Source organism: Vombatus ursinus, unplaced genomic scaffold (genome assembly GCF_900497805.2).
Source record: "Vombatus ursinus unplaced genomic scaffold, bare-nosed wombat genome assembly UNPS02014158.1, whole genome shotgun sequence".
Classification (NCBI taxonomy): domain Eukaryota; kingdom Metazoa; phylum Chordata; class Mammalia; order Diprotodontia; family Vombatidae; genus Vombatus; species Vombatus ursinus.
In genome coordinates, this window is record NW_020953936.1 from 8,244,489 (window position 1) to 8,261,906 (window position 17,418).

Below are 17,418 nucleotides of genomic sequence, written 5' to 3' on the forward strand. Positions count from 1 at the left end.
GGCTTACAGTTTATATGCCCTTGGAAGAGGAGGTGTTCCTGAGGGTGGCAATCAACTCTGATTGGTTAACAACTAATGAGAAAATGAATATTACAATGAGAGGCTGGGCTATATTAGGGTATTTTGCAATGAGGGTCTTGGGGTAAGTGACTTGGATCACCCAAATCTTGGTGAAAGAGACTTATCAATTTCCACATCGCTTGTCTGACAAAAGGGAGAATTGACACTTTCCCGGATCTTTCTGAGTAATACAACAAACAGGAATACACCCATTAATCTAAATTTAGAATTTCTTTTACTAGTGCTAATTACTTTAGAAAGTAGCTACATACCACTCCGAACTGAGTCACATAGAACTCCTTTATGCCACTGTTATTGGGACATCACCTTGTTATATCAGGTTATTTTATATGTGTGTATGTATGTATATATGTATATGTATTGTGTATATGTATACATATATATACATGTGTACATATGTGTGTATGTGTGTATGTATATTTAGAGGAATCTAAATGCCTAGGCTTGGAAGAAGAAATTATATTGTTCAAGGATTCTTCACTTTTTTGTGTCATAGTACCCCTTTGACAGTCTGATTATCTCTCTAGGCTGTGCTCCTAACTCTCCTGGACTTTCTCTACTATGCTAAAGAAACTTCTTCCCCCTGGAAGTTCCCTCTACCCTGGACTTCATACACACTACCCCTGTGGCCTCTCTGTATAATTGGCAGCTTCCTCCCAGAACCTCCATTTTGAAGATGATGACCAGGATGCCATGTCTACTTCCCTCTCCAGGATGCATTCTTGACTATCCAGGTTTTCACTTCCATCTCTTCCCCACCATCTTTTCTTTTATGTGGTGTCATCCCCCATTAGAATGTAAGCTCCTTGAGGACAAGAACTATCTTTCTTTCTCCTTCTATTTGTATTCCCAACTCTTAACACAATGCCTGGCATATAATAAGCACTTACTAAATGCTTGTTGACTTGACTCAGCAAAATAGAGCACGGTAGGATTATAAAGGCGATCAATTGTATTGAAGTGCAGTTAACAAAATACTTTCTTCATGCAAGTTGATGGGCCCATTGTGAAATCTCATTTTACAAATGAGGTAGCAGAGCCTCAGAGAAGCTGTATCTTTCCTCAGGATGACATAGTGAATGAATGGTAAGCTCAAGAATTTAGCTTCAACTTTTTTAGTTCAGTTTTCTTTCCCCAAATACTTGTAATAAATCCATGCTATGAGAAGGCTCTTTTGTACTGGGAAGATGAGACACTATATTTGCAATATTTTTAAACTAATAGAAAGCTGGTTTTAAATTTCTGTATGAAACATATAATGAAAGGCCATGATTTGTTTATTGAAGCCGAATGCACCAGAGCATTAGTGAGGAATGCCTTTCATTAGGAAACAGCTGTGAGTTTTTTTTTTTCCAAATTGGTGTCATGCCAAGTCTTTTGCTCTGGAAAATTGAATGCAGTGATTTGCTTTTATAATATCTTGAGAGGTTTTAATTATCTCTGATATGCCCATTATAGAAAGCACTAAAAATACATTTTCATATCAAGATAAAATAATTCACATAAGGGTTACGTTTTTCTGTCCTTTTCAAAATAAACCAAACATAAGCATGTATAACTGCTTTTCCCATATGAAGCAACTTGGCTTTGGTTTTCAAGATCATTCTGACTTCTTACCTAACCACGTCCAATAGATTCCAGAGGAAGAATAAAACACACACGACATATTTTCCTTGGACTTCATCTTGACTGGTGATCACCACAAAAAGTATTATTATTCTCTCAGTTAGCTGTAAGAGAAACAATAAGACGGACTTAGGACTTTGAGGTGATTATTCTGCCAAGTTACGTATAAGATTTTCTCATTTTCACTCCCAGAGTTTCAACTCTCTTTTTGAAATCATAATTATAAAATAAAGAAAACAATGAAAATAATACATAATGACAACGATGTAAATTGTAAGAACAATAACAATAAGAAACAGCACTATCTAGTCATAATGATCAAGCTTTGTCCCTAAAAGGCAATAAGAAAAATGCACTTTCCTCCTTTCTGTACAGAGATGGGGGGCGGGGTTTACAGGTGTGTAACATTGTATGTACTGTCAGATAATGGGTGTGGTGACTAGTTTTGCGCAACTCTGTGTGTGCATGTGCATATGTTCCCTCTTTATTATTTCTTTTTACAAGGGAATACTCTCTGGTCAGGAGAGGGGAAAGGTTTATATTTAAAAATATAAGTGATATAAAAACAAAAAGATAACAAAGAAAAAAATTTAACTCTATACTTTATGTGAATTAGAGTGCTTCCTCTACTGTCCTCTTCAATAAGCCAGCTGACGAAGTGTATAGTGCTGAGACTGGAGTTAGGAAGACCCATATTCAAATCTAACTTAATAACTCTGTGACTGTGGGCAAGTCACTTAACCTCTTTCTGCCTAAGTGTCCTCAACTGCAAAATGAGAATAATAGTACTTATATTTCAGGAAGATTAAATGACATAATATGTGTAAAATGCTTAACATGGTGTCTGGCACAGAGTAGTTACTTAATAAATATTTGTTTTCTTCCTCTTAATCACACCCCTGCTTACCTTTTGTTTCTTCAATCCCAATATTCTCTACATCACTGTGATCAATTTTATATTCAATATTATAGTGATGGCAGGCATTTTCTATGAATCCAAGGATCTTACCCATGATTCCATTATAATTATTATTATTTATTGTAAGCCTATATCCACACACTACCTAATGACCTACCTAATTTATACACTGGGAATATATGTGTAAGGCACTATTACTATGGCACCTTACTGTATGCCAGGCAGTGTGCTAAGTGCTGGAAATACAAACATAAGCAGAAAGAAAGACAGTTCCTGCCCTCAAGGAGCTTACATTCTAATGGAAGGAAGTTGTTGTTCAGTTATGTCTGACTCTTCATGACCCCATTTGGGGTTTTCTTGGCAAAGATACTAAAGTGGTTTGACATTTCCTTCTTTAGCTCATTTTACAGATGAGGAAACTGAAGCAAACATTAAGTGATTTGCCAAGGGTCTCACAGCTAGTAAGTGTCTGAGGCCAGATTTGACTTCAGGTCTTCCAGATTCCAGGCCCTGTGTTCTGGAAGAACACAATTAAAGGAGAAATGAAAAGGGCAATTTGGGTAAGAGAACATCCAAGACTTGGGGCAGGATGAAGAAAGTCCTATGCAGATGAGTCATCAGGACAGCCTGAAGAAAAATGAAACCTGGTTGGCCTGGTTGTCCTCCTTAGAATGGAAGTTCTGGGAGGAACCGGCCAGGGAGAGACCTCCAATGTGAGAAGTTGTCTAGGGGTAGAGTGAGCTTTCAGAGTGAAGAAGTTTCTATGGCACAGTAAGTAAGGTCCTCTGGAGAGAAGTCAGCAGTATGGCCTGGGGAAGGTCACCCAGCTACTAAAAGTCTATAGGTGGAATTTGAACCCAGTCTTCTTGGTTTTATCTACTAAAATACCATCTATAATTGTTTGTATGTTTTCAACTAATCTTGCTATTCCAACGTATGTGATAACTCAGCACAATTATACTATCCATTTTCCCACCATAACTTTAAGAAATATGTCTGACAAGTTATCTTGATGTAATTAAACAAAACAAAGCTTAGCTTTCAACGCTTTGTTTCTAGGAAAAACAGGAATCAAAATTTCATTAAAGAATTCAATATGCTTACAAATCTACTTCCAAAAAGCTTTGTGCTCCCCTTTATACCACATTCTAGAGAGGTCAAATAAATTAAAGTACAGAGTCTATACCCTGGAAACATTGGATTTCACTCTTCCCATACTAATGTTTCCATTTGTATCAACTATTATAAAAAGCCTACTCGCAGGCATAATACTAACTGCATTCATTAACTACCATCTGATGGCCTGAATAGGATCCAAAATTAATTCAGTAGCCTTGATCCCCTTTCTTGCAAAAAAAAATACACACACACACACACACACACACACACACCACAAGCCATCTATATTACTACTACTTGCCTTTATTAATAATGCATGACTCACCAACCAGTGAACCTTTATCCAAGCCCCAAACTTGTCACCTTCAACTAACATAATTTATCAGTCCTCACAGTGAATCTTGGACTTGCTCTATTTCACTTTTATGTTCAGAGGTAACCCAAGGCATTTTGCTCAAGAATGAGTTGTCTCACACGACAAAAGCTAACTCTAATTTCAATCTTAGATCAAATTACAGAATTCTCTTTTGTGTTCCTCAGACACCCTTATTAAGCTGTCTTTCTAAACTGGTGGGTTATGTTCCCCCAACTTCTTAGTTAACATTGAAACACCATAGACAATTGGCTTTAATTTATGAGAATCTCCCCAACCCTTTTTCAGAAACTGAGAAATCTTGGTAGTGGTCCAACTGTTCTTCAAGCCTACATTCATATAAAAACTAATCTCATTATGAGAGTATATATATATAATATATTCTTAAATAGATATATATTATATCTAATTATATATTATATCTAATTATATATAATATCTAATTATATATTATATCTATTACATATTATATATAATTATATATTATATATAATTATATATTATATCTATTATATATATAATTATATATATTATAATTCTCATTAATAAAAACTATTGGTGGTTACGGTTAAAAAAAGAAAAATGATCCTTCAAACCTTGACTTCACAGTTTAATGTTTATTGCTCAGTCATTCTACCTATGTTCAGTAACTAATGATTATTTTCAACCAACCATGCAGACACTGGCACCCTCTACTTACTTTTTGGTACATGAACAAGAATAGGCCACACTGCCCTCGCCTCAATAATCTTGCATCTTTACTTGGAGATGGTTGGCACTAATATAATAGTACTAGATTAGTAATTTTTTTCTTTACTGCAAAACAAATCAGGTTTAGAGGTTTTGGAAACTTAGTTGATATTACTAATGACTAGTCCTTGATATAGCATTCCCTCAGATAAATTATATAAGTTTTGGACTACTTCTCCCATCCTCATTGACTGAAGAGGCCAGTGCTGGTACTAGATGAATAGACTATTATTTATTATAATTATTTGAATTTTTATTATTATGAACCTGACAAACATCTACCAACATGAATGTTTTCCTATCCAAAGAAGAAAAGAAAAAAAGGATTGGCCATGGACTTGGTTTCATACATAGAAGCTTTTGATTCTGTAGACTAGTCAAATCAGGCAGTCCATTGGGAATGATCTTCTGTAGACTCAAGGGATTGAAGAACTTCCCATAAACATCCTAGTTTGTTAAAAGCATATGTTCAGGGAACTGCTTAGGGGTTTCATTCCTCATGTAATACCTCCATTTGTCCAGAAACTTGCAATCTAGGGACAATAATGGTGATATATATATGTCACTTAATGGATTTTCCCTAGAAGTTGGAACTTGCTTAGGCTATTCCCCATCTCAGTTCTATGCAAAAGGCTTATTCAGGGTATCTGCTCTCTCTCCCAGCCGCCTTTTAAGTAAGGTTCTGCTAAGGAGAGCCGAGGTCCCAAAAAACAGCTCATAAACCCAAAGACACAATAGGAAAGGCAGACAAACAGCTGCTAAAGGTACACTAATCTGCAATGTTCATCATCTGAGACTTCAAACCTCCTGCTGAGATGGCTTACACAGAAGACAGCTAGATGCTCCTTGGGCTGACAATTTGGGAAATCCCAAGTCCTTTAAGATTGTCATAGACATGCACTAACATACAATAAGGACAATTGCACCAATCTGTAGCACACATTGTACCCAAGATTTTAACAGTTAGCCCAAAGGACTTATGAGTCAGGCAGCCAAGTGGCTCACAAGTGTCCTTAGTGTTGAGACTTGCAGACTTAGCTTCTGATGATGGGGGACATGTGTGAACTTGTGAGTTGACTTCATTCAGATACTTATGTGTTGTATCTATGGACATTTTCTTGTTATTACTGCCATATATTTATGGTGTATGGAAGTCTACTGTTGGTAGGCTCAACTACTGTTGCTAAGAAACTCCTTAAGGAATTGTTCATTACTGTTTAGATTACTATTCATTGAAGACAGTGATAGGAGCTGAGATATTTAAATTTTTCACTGCTACGTTGAGGTATTGGCAAGATGATCAAGTAAAAGTAAAAGATGGAGATAATGTAGCCAGTGGTGATGAGTGATTATTTAATGGGTTGATGGTGATGATGGTAATGATGGTTCTGCTAATTGACTTGTGATTCATGTGCATCTCAGGAGGTTGGCTGCTAAAGTTAAGAAGAAATGTGTAATGGAATGCAAGATTAGGCTCCATTTTTCTGAAGTATGAATCAATACTATACATACTACCCACAATCCAATGGAGATACTGAACACTAGAATTCTAAAATAAAAACACAAAATTTGTGCACAAATTAACCTCAAGTGATCTGATATTCTGCCTATGGCTTTCACACACATTAAAAACACTGTGAACAAGAAGCATGAACTTAAACTATATGAGATTCTCATCATCTGCCCTATGTAGTAAATCCTAGGCAGAATTCCATGTGTGCCACATTAAATAGATCTCCAGCTGATATATGAAACTGTGCTGAATTACTAAAAAGCATTAATGAAATGTGTTTAGTCTATTTGCCAACGGGTATCAAAAATCCTGCCCCAGCTGCTTCATTCCCTGTCACAGTCTTTGGCTGGGAGACTGGATCTGCATGAAAGCCCATCAATGAAAGAAAGTACTTCAACCTCACTGGAAGGACCCATTCAGATCTTGTCGACCACCAATATAGCAGGTCATTGCCAAAGTCATCAGATGTGGTCCCATGTATCACATTGAAAAAAAAATTCCTCCACCTTTAGACTTGGATATCAACCCCACCCCATGCAATTAAACTTCAAAGGTTCAACCAAAACTAACCACAATAACACACTCTGACTCACCACTAACAGCTACATACAAACCACCAAAAACCAGAGATGATTTTGAAGCAGAAGTCACACAACTGAATACTAATAAAATATCTAGCAAGGGTAGAAAATATATCATGATTTTCATATTAAGTTTAACCATAACTAATGATATGAAAAACCACTGCTGTAATTCTATTACAAAAACTAATAACCAACATTCAAGATGCCTACATCTTACTAAAAATTACTAAAAAGATAGGAACTTAATTCATCTTCATTTCTTTTGTTAGAGTTTATTTTTGATGCAGTTGCAATAATAATAATAATAGCTAGCATTTACACATGCTTTAAAGTTCACAATGCACTTTACATGATATTATTTGATCGTCACCTCATCCCTCTAAAGTAAGTGCTATTATTGTCCTGATTTTACAGATGAAGAAACTGAGTCTGAGAGAGGCTAAGTGATTTGCACAGAGTCACTTAGCTAATGTGTCTGAGGCAGGATTCAAACTCAGCTCTTCCTTATTCCAAATCCTTTGCACCACCTACCTGCCACAATTGATGTGATTTTAAGTCTTCCAAGAGGACAGAGCAATCAACAAGCAGAAACCTGAGTTCCTGACTCCAAGTCCAACACTATAAGAGCTTGTTCTGTTCAGGAGGCAGAATTGTTGAAGTAGAAATAACAACAACAGTAATCGGCACTTATATTACACTTCAAAGTTTACAAATCACTTTGCATACATTATTTCCTTTGAGCTTTACAACAACCTTGTGTTGTAACTACTACAGGTATTATCTCATTTTTACAGACGAGAAAACTGAGGTTCAGGAGGTTAAGTGACTTGTCTGTAGTCAAAAAACTATTAGTCTGTTTTAACCTAAAATAGGGGAGTATTTTCTAGTTTGGGGCAAGGAAGGAGCAGAGAATGTTATTTTGGGGACAAATGGATGAAACAGAGCACCAGCCATGCGGTGCTTTTCAGGTCATCCTGACTGCAATCCAAACACTACCTCTACTATACCATGTTGCACATAGGACTTGGAGACAGGAGACCTGGGTTTAGATTCCAGCTCTGACACATACTTAGTCATGTGATCTTAGGCAAGTGACTTAAATTCTCTGAATCTCAGGTTCCTCTTCTGCAAAATGAGGATAAGAATATTTATCTACCCACATACTATTGTTCAAAGGAAAATACTTATAAGACTGCATAGTGCCCTATAAATGTGAGCAGCTATTCTTCTGAATGAGGTTGGAGCAGTTCCACAAATGATAATATTTATGGTTGTGTCTAGAGTTCAGGATAAGGGAAAAAACACCCTGCTTCAGAAAAGGGGAAGTACTTTACATTTTTCGACATGCCTTTCCTCTTATAAAGAAAGACTAATGAGAAACTGCTGAGCTACTAATCTATTCCTTAGTGGGGATAAATACAGAGTCAAAGAAATGTCCTAAAAGACAGCAGATGAAACTATATCATGAAAAATAGGTAAAAAAAAAAGTCAATTCATGTTTCTGGTATTTTGCTCATGTGTCCCAGACAACAACTAGGACAGGGTGACTGGGACTTTGCCTTTGTAAAATGAATTTAAACAAAACAAAACAAAAAAACTAATAACCCTTGTAATCAGAACTTTGGTTTAGAGACAAGGCTTAGTGCTTAGCAGGAATCATTAGTCACAATGAGAAGCTACCAGATAGTCCATTCAATGCCAGAGGGCAGTTGTCCCAAAGGGGAGTTCTACATTAGCATAGTTCACCCTGCTCCCCACCCCCCACACACAACCTTTGGTCTTTCCCCAGTCTGTGTTTCATCCTGATTGCCCCAAACACCAAAATTGATAGTTATAGCTCTTCTGGATCCTATCTACTACATAGTCATTGAACTGAGTGCACTGAGGATCAGGAAAAATAACATGCAACAAAAATTAGTTTGACAAGGAAACAGATTTTTCAGTGGTTACAGAACCATTGAATGTTATTGTGCAATGACCAAACAAGTTATGTCCATTATTAGGATAGGCAAAGTTGTTACATCAATCTACTTTTCTGCCAACTTATTTATTTCTGAGGCTAATTCAGTGTCCCAGCTACAAGTTAAACCATGTTCTGTTCAAAGTCCTCTCCCAAACACTGAAACAGAAAACCAAGAAGAGCCATGGATATAGTGCATGCTAGTAGGCATTCTCTTTAGCCAGGACATATAGCATATTGATTCTCTTAAATTAGACATTAACCAGTCATGTATTGTATACATCCTATCAGCACTATATCTTAAAATGAAGAAAGGTGTGTATTTTCAGTATAACTCAAGCTGATGTTAAAATGATCCCAGTGCCACACTTTAATGTAGACAAATAAATTTAAAACTTAGGCCAAAATTAAAATATAGCAATTATTTAGTTAAATTTAACAAACATTTATTAAATGACTAATCGGTGTCAGGCACTGTGCAAAATGCTGGGAATACAAAGACAAAAACAAAATGGTTCCTGCCCTCAGGGAGCTTATTTTCTACCAGTGGAAAAGCAACATGAACAAAGAAAAGTAAACACAAAATGGATACCAAAAATAGTTTGGGAATTGGGGGTGGGGAGGGGAAGAACCTTCACAACTGGAAGAGTCAGGAAAGGTCTTTTGTAGGAAGTAATACTTGAGCTAAGCTTTGACAGGAGCTAGAGGTCTCAAGGGTCAGAGATGAGGAGGGAGAATGGTCCAGGTAAGGGGGACAGCCTGTGCAAAGGCACAACAGTTTCCTACCTAAAATTATGATAGCAATAAAAGTATTTTGTATTTTAAACATTTTGCATCTGGGGAACTTGAAGATAAGGATGTGAACAGTGACTAAAAATGAATTATTGCTGCATAAATCTAATATTTCAATTGTAGGGAGTTGAAAGCATCTTTTTTTGGGGGGGGGTGACCCAAGTTATTTCAATGAGAAACTCAGACATTTTCCCCTGGCTCTTCAAATCAATCAGCCAATTACTGTACTTTCCTCTTCACATAAATAACATTTTAATAATTCAATTATATACATGTATATGTATAATATATTATATATGTATAGGTTATATTATATATTATGTTTATTATATATGTATATATGTGTATGTGTATATATATTTCTTTTAAACCACCCAGGCATTTCTCCTCTACTATTTTACCTCTACAAATGTCTTACTCTGTTGACTAATGAGGTTATGATGGGGATTTTGAGTTCTTAAAACCCTCTTTGCTGAATACAAGCTTTGCCAGATTCTACTAACCCAGAGAAGCATTAGGCTGTCAAATGTCAGGAGATCAGTGCCAAGAAACATCACCAGAAGGTGGGCAATCCAAGTAATGGACTTTTTTTTTTTGGTCACAGAGACCATGAAAAAAGATGAAAATACGAAACAACCCTCAGTCCCATATGGCCCCTACTGTGACTTCCACTTCTACGTGGACAGTGGCAGTGGCTATAAAGAGAAGGAATGGGCAAAGAGTGCTGCTAGCAACAACAACAGCAATTTGTCAAGCATAACAGTTTTTGGACTCTCTAACAAATATTCATTTAACTGAAATCCTTAATAGGATTCATCTTTTTCTGCTTTGCTTAAGAGAATTGATCTAGGAACAATGGAACAATAGGAACAAACCTAAAAACTGGAAAATTTAGGTTTGATGTAAAGAAATACTTTCTAACAATTAGGGCTCTCTGAAAGTGGAATGGGCTGCCTCCATAGGTTCTCCATTATTAGGTTTTCAAGGGAGAATGACCACTTCATGGACATTGTAGTAAAGGCTATTTCTCTTCAGGTGTGGGTTGGATTAGATTTTCCAAGATTCTCTGATTGTGAATTTAAGATCTTTGTCCAATGACTAACCATTTGATATACTACTGGGCAACTGAATTATATCCATATTGATAATTTCACAGCAAATGAAACCCTAGTCACAAAGCTATAGTAGCTAACTGGAAGAATTGTTCAGGGGTTTTCCTTAACCCCCAAAATAAAGAAGCTGAAAAATTTGGTTTTGCTAAGCACTCAAAGGTAATAAGGAACAAAAATTTAAGGTACATTTCATCATCTTGCTTTGCAGTGCTCACCTTGAGCACTACTGCCATGAAGATAATTGTAGTTTCCATGCCAACATCTGTTAGAAGATGAAGAAACATAGAAAATCCATGAAGTCTATTAAGAACATGACAAGATCCTTCAGCCTCAGTCAACATCTGCCTTGATACTCAGTAGTTTCACTGGAAAGGTAGGCAGAGGAAAAAAACAGCAAAAACTATGGAAGTGGTTGGAAATCATCAAAGAGGATTTGCTGCCCTTAGTATTTTAATGGTTCTGGATAATTAGTGGAGTATAAGGGCCTCATCCTGAAAAATTCCTCAAAAATCAAAAAAGCATAGATTTTGAGAGGCTACTCAATGGAGAACCAAAATCCTTCACACCATAGCTGCTGCTCCCATTCTCAATCCTTTATATGATGACCTTTTATCCATTCTAGGGAAGAGATCCTGGAATGCAGAAGAAGGAAAGAAAGGAAAGAAGAAACATAAGAAAAGGTAAAATAAGAGGAGGAGAAGAAAGGACAATGTCTTACTGAGGGCATGAAAGAAGACAAATTGGTTCTAGCACTGAAGGTACATGGGTCATATTTTGGAGCCAAAGCCATAAGATGGATTTTATAACACAGGTCCCTAACCAGCTCGGTGAGGTCCTACTCCCTCTGAGCTCCTAAGGCCTGCCCAGATGTGGAATCTCTCAGGGAGCTGTTAGGGTGGATAGGTCCTAGAGATTTGAAAAGCCAGGTCTTCCTTTTGGATAAGTGATAATGAGGGTTGGTTCTTTGGGTAGGGAAGGAGAAAGGATTAAAATAGGCCTGATTTGGGTAAAAGGACCTGGATTCAAATTCTAGTTCTGTTATCTTTTATTTGTGTGATTTGGGGCAAAATAACTTCTCTTCTCTTGGCCTCAATGTCCTCATCTGTAAAATGAGGATATAATCTTTAAGATCCCTTAAGTGTTAGATTCTATGATCCCTCAGACTTTATGCTACTTATATTGTAAAATATGGTTTGTGATTAAAAAAGAAAGGAGGGGGAAGGGTTTGTAGAATATTCAAAAGCCAACACCTGTACATCAGATACTTTTTGTGGTGAGCACTTAGCAAGAAAATGAAAAATGGTATTGGCCTTGTAGTAACCAACAGGAAGTGACTGGTTACTGATATGAGAATAATTTTGTAATCAAACTTCTCTGTCTATAATCATTGATTGGTCAGAACAGAGATCAAAATAAGAAACAAATTAGGGGGGAAAAGATAAAGATGAGGGGAAGCAGAGTTTAACCTGAAGTATCTAAATAAGCTGTTGAGTAAAAAAAAAATTAGAAATGGACAAAAGTAAAGGCAATATAAATATCACCAAATCATAATTTTAATTGACACAAAACAATTGTCACAAAAAAGAAGCAGAAAGGACCCAGGACCTGTTTCAGCCAGTAAATGCTTGATCTCCTTATTAAATTAAATTAGCAGAGAAACATGGCAGCCCCAGGCAACAATTACTGAGAGTGCAGATATTTTCAAAACATTATGGAGGAAAAAGATGGAAGATTAAGTACAGAACCACCTCACAAATCAAAGAACAATGAAAAGCAGATGAGGGGGAAACAAGCCTGCAAAGAACTTGGCATGAGACCTAGTTAAACTAGATTATCCTAAGAGAATTTGTAGAAGGACCACAAGTAGATATGAAATGAAATAGACCTACTAGGGTTTCTCTTGAGGGATGATAGCTCAAACCATTGCATTTGGATTTGAAAACCTGATTATCAAATGTACTATTTGAGGAAATGGCAATTACAACTAAGAAGATAAATCAGTTTGAATAATCTAAAACAAGTACACACAGAAGGAATCTGTGCTGGAGATAATCAATCATCTAGCATTATTAAGAACATATTATGTTCCAAGCCCTTACTAAGCACTGGGAACACAAAGAAAGGTTAAAACAGCCCCTGCTCTCAAGGAGTTCACAGTCTAATGGGAGAGACAACATGCAAAAAACTATTTACAAGCAAGATATATACAGGATTATTTGAGGATGGGGGTGGGTAGGTGGTGCAGTGGATAGAGTACTGTGCCAGGAGTCAGGAAGATTCATCTTTGTGAGTTCCAATCCGGTGCCAGACATTTACTAGTTGTGTGACTCTGGGCAAGTCTCTTAACCTTGTTTGCCTCACTTTCCTCATCTATTAAATGAGCTGGAGGAAAAAATGTCAAACCACTCCAGTATCTGTGCCAAGAAAATTCGAATGGGATCATGAAAAGTTATACAGGACTGAAAAGCAACTGAACAAAACAACACTCTCAAACGGAAGGAATTAAAATTAAGGAAGATTGGGAAAGGCTTCTTGCAGAAGGTGGGACTATTGTTGAGACTTGAAAGAAGCCAAGGAAGTGAGGAGGCAGAGAGGACAGCCGATGATAACACCGGGAATCAGGAGATGGAGTACAGTATTGGAAGAACAATAAGGATGCAAACGCCACTGGACTGTAGAATGCCTGGAGGGGAGTAAGGTTTAAAAGACTAGAGAGGTAGGAAGGGAAAAAAGGTGATGAAGTGCTTTCAAAGTCAAATATTTGATCCTGGAGTCAGTAGGGAGTCATTGGAATTTATTGAATAGGGAAATGATGTGATCAGACTTGCACTTTAGGAAGATTGATTTGACAGCTAAATGTAGAATGGATTGGAATGAGGAGAGACTTGAGGCAGGGAAACCAACCAGGAGGCTATTGCAATGGTCCAGGAGTGAGGTAAGGAGGGTCTGTACCAGAGTGGTTACAGTGTGAGAGGAGAGAGATTTTATGAAAGTAAAAACAATAGGACTTGAAATCTGATTGAATATGAGGTAGGGTAGAGAATGAGGAATCAAGGATGATGCCAGGGTGACTAAGAGAATGCTGGTCCAATATTTTCTTACAAATGACTCAGCATTAACACCTTACTCAGAGGTGTCATTGGGGGTAGGAGGTCAACCCTGGGTTTTTAAAGGCCTTGATTTATTGTTTTGTTGGTTACCTAGACTTAAGAAAGTGACAGAGAAAATGTTAATGATGTAGATTAAACTTAAAAGTGTGTCCAGCACACTTCTTTTTCCCCAAAGAGCCATTTGTTAAACATTTACCAGCAAACCCTTTGGCAGCCTGATGAAGCCTATGAATCTCTTTACAGAATATTATTTTTAAAAGCATAAAATAAAACAAAAAAGGATTATAAAGGAAAGCAATTATATTGAAATGCAATTATCACAACATTTTTTTAAAGTTCATGGGCCCTAGGTAAAGAACCTCTGCTCTACTAAGTTGTGGTAGGCTCAAGAGCTGTAGCAGTAGAGGGAGACCAGTAGAGCTAAATCACAAATTTTTGAAGTAGGGAGATATTTGCATATTTCAATGATGTCACTATGATGGAAAATGAGGATATATCAATATATTTTTCCTTTCAAAAATTGTTATTTTATTTTTAATTTATGAAATAAAATAAACATTTCTATAACATAGTATAATTTTTTTAAAAAGATGATTGCACATGAAACTACAAATCTATTATATAAAACTTGCTATTCCTTTTAAATACATGATGAAGTTATACTATAACTTTCCTTTTTTTCTTCCCTCTGCCTCTCCCACCCTAGAGATGGCTACCATTAGAATAAGTATTATATGTGTGTGTGTGTGTGTGTGTGTGTGTGTATGCAAAGTCATTCTATACATACTTCTATTTAACTATTTTTCTTTGTTTGGATGCAGATAGTGGCTTCTTTTCTTTGTAGTTAATTTGGGTATTTATAATTATAGATCAACAAATTAATGATATTTAAATGATATGCTACATTGACTGACAATTACAAAGTGCTTTAAGGTTGGCCAAACATTTCACATATATTATCTCTTCTGAGCCTTATAGCAGCCACAAGACCAGGTACTGCAACTAGGTGGTGTGGTGGATAGAGCACTCAGCCCTGACTCAGGAAGATCCAAGTTCAAATTCAGATTCAGACACTTACTAGTTATGTGACCCTGGGCAAGTCATTTGATCTTTAATTGTCTCAATTTCCTCAAATTCGGAAAATAATAGCACCCACCTCTCAAGGTCATTGTGGAGTAATATTTGTAAAGCATTTTGCACAGTGCCTGGCACATAGTAGGTACTATATCAATGTTATGATTATTTTTGTCTCAATTTTAAAGATAAAGAAAGTAACTCTTAGAAGATGTTAAGTGACTTGCCTATAGTCAAAAAGGAAGCATCATGGGAAAGATTTGAACCCAGGTTTTCCTGACTCCTAGGCCAGTTCAATACATACTACTTCTATAAATCATTTTCAGGCCATGAAAAGACACAAAATAAAAATTTGTTTTGCAAATGACTCTTTTATCCCTACATGTAAAAAACTCATGAAATATATATTGATGACTATTCTGCTAAGTTTAGGCTTTTTTGTTTCCCTTTTTCTCTACTGAGCTGTAGAACACTTATTTAAATTGAGTATAATTTCAGAAAGTCATAATGGCTTTCCCCAGCTGTCAGATAAAGTAAGGCCTTTGAAAAGAAAAGAAAGAAAACCCACATCTGGCAGCTCAACCAGATGATAAAGGGGCCTTCATTTCTAGGGTCAGCTTTGACTTCTTAGAAAATACAATAAAAAACACTGCAGACAGAGTGCCTCACCTTGGATTTTTTGCAAGTTCTCACAAAGGCTAGACAGCAAAGGTTTATCTTATATTTAAAAATTAATGCCAACTACTAAAAACAATTACAATGACTTATTTTGCTTACTTCTTGAAATTAACCAGCCTCATGTAATTTTCTAATCAAGTATGATTAACTCTTACACAAGGAACTTAACCAATATCTGTTCTGAGTTTTTTTTTCTTTTAAAAGAAATAGGGAATAGGAGTAGCTAAGAACTATTACACAATTTTGCTGTTTTAAAAAAATTAGGGGGCCCTAGTGTGGCCTCAATTCTCAACATATTTTATAGGAGCAGGGAATAAAGCAATCAGTCTTCTGTTCAACTATGGCTCTTAGAATAATGGAAGAGAGGGAAGCTTTACAGAGGAAATTATAGTTTTTGAAGTTTTCTCCAGGTCCTATTTCATTCTGCTAAAAAAACATGGAGAGAAGTATGTGAATAAAGGGGGAAGGAAAGGCAAAACCTTAATCATGCTTCATGTCAACTTGAAAACTTTCAAAGAAGACATGAACCTTTAAAAAGTTAATATTCTGCCCAGGAAGTTAGATGGCACAGTCTATATGAGGGTTGAATATGAAGTCAGCAAGACCTGAATTCAAATCTTGTTTCAGACTCTTAGTAGCTTTGCGACCTTGTTCAAGTCACTAAATCTCTGCCAGTTTCATTTTATCTATCTGTAAAATGGAGATAATAATAGCAACTACCCCACAGGGTAGTTGTGAGGAGCAAATGAAATAGCATATGTAAAGCGCTTTACAAACTTAAAAACACCATAGAAATCTATTATTATTACTACTACTAATAATAATGAAAATGGTCTTTCCCCCCTAACCCAAAGGTTATACCTTGTTTTTCCTTTCCTTTTCCTTTCCCTCATCCTATTAATTCATCTATTCTTCATCCATTAGATTGTGAATTCCTCGAGGGAGAGGACTGACTTTTGCCTTTTTCTTTATCCCCAGTGCTTAGCACAGTGCCTACCTACAGGGGTAGGGAACCTGTGACCTCGAGGCCATGTTTGACCCCTCAGCACCAAGAAAGGCCACACGTGGCAGAGACCACAGGTTCCCTAACCCTGCTAGCACATAGTAGACAATAAATAAATGCTTATTGACTGCCTGACCAACACCTCCCTCCCCAAATGCTAGTCAGAAAATGTTGAAAATTTAAAAAGTGGTTGGCACACGGTATAACAATGTTGACTATATTTCCCTAACACTTAGCTAGGTAGCAATGGAAAGTTTGATCTCTTACGAAAAAAACAAACTAACAAAAAAACAACAACAACAACCAAGGAGCCTAAATGTAAAAATAGAGTATAGGAGAAAATAATGAAAATTAAGCAAGTTAAGGGTATAAGGTATATTCTTTACATATGCATGACCAGTAATATATCCATCTATTGAATTTTTAAAATATGATTTTACTCTGAAACCAGTATAACATAATTATTCTACTACATTGCCAAAAAACCAAGCCATAGAAAACAGTTAAAATACGGCACATCATTATATGGTATTAGAATAATATTTCTTCCTTTTCCCTACCACTGAATGAGGCAAATACATGGAATGGCTGTTTGCTTCTTAAATAACATGGGTCACTAACGATGTTCACCATCATTATGAAGGCAGGCTTTCTATTCTGTCTTATTTCAAAGCAAAAGAGACCTGACTGTCACAACCCTAGTAAAATTAAATTTTATAAAACA

General features: G+C 36.4%; 1 protein-coding gene across 3 annotated transcripts in view; it reads right to left on the reverse strand.

The window, feature by feature from the left end:
- HACD4 (3-hydroxyacyl-CoA dehydratase 4) overlaps positions 1-17,418 on the reverse strand; it is a 39,414-nt gene that overhangs the window by 12,048 nt on the left and 9,948 nt on the right. For all 3 annotated transcript variants that reach the window (XM_027859084.1, XM_027859082.1, XM_027859083.1), the window contains exon 4: positions 1,699-1,811. In XM_027859084.1, coding sequence (XP_027714885.1) covers positions 1,699-1,811 — 113 coding nt within the window. The remainder of the gene's footprint in view (positions 1-1,698; positions 1,812-17,418) is intronic.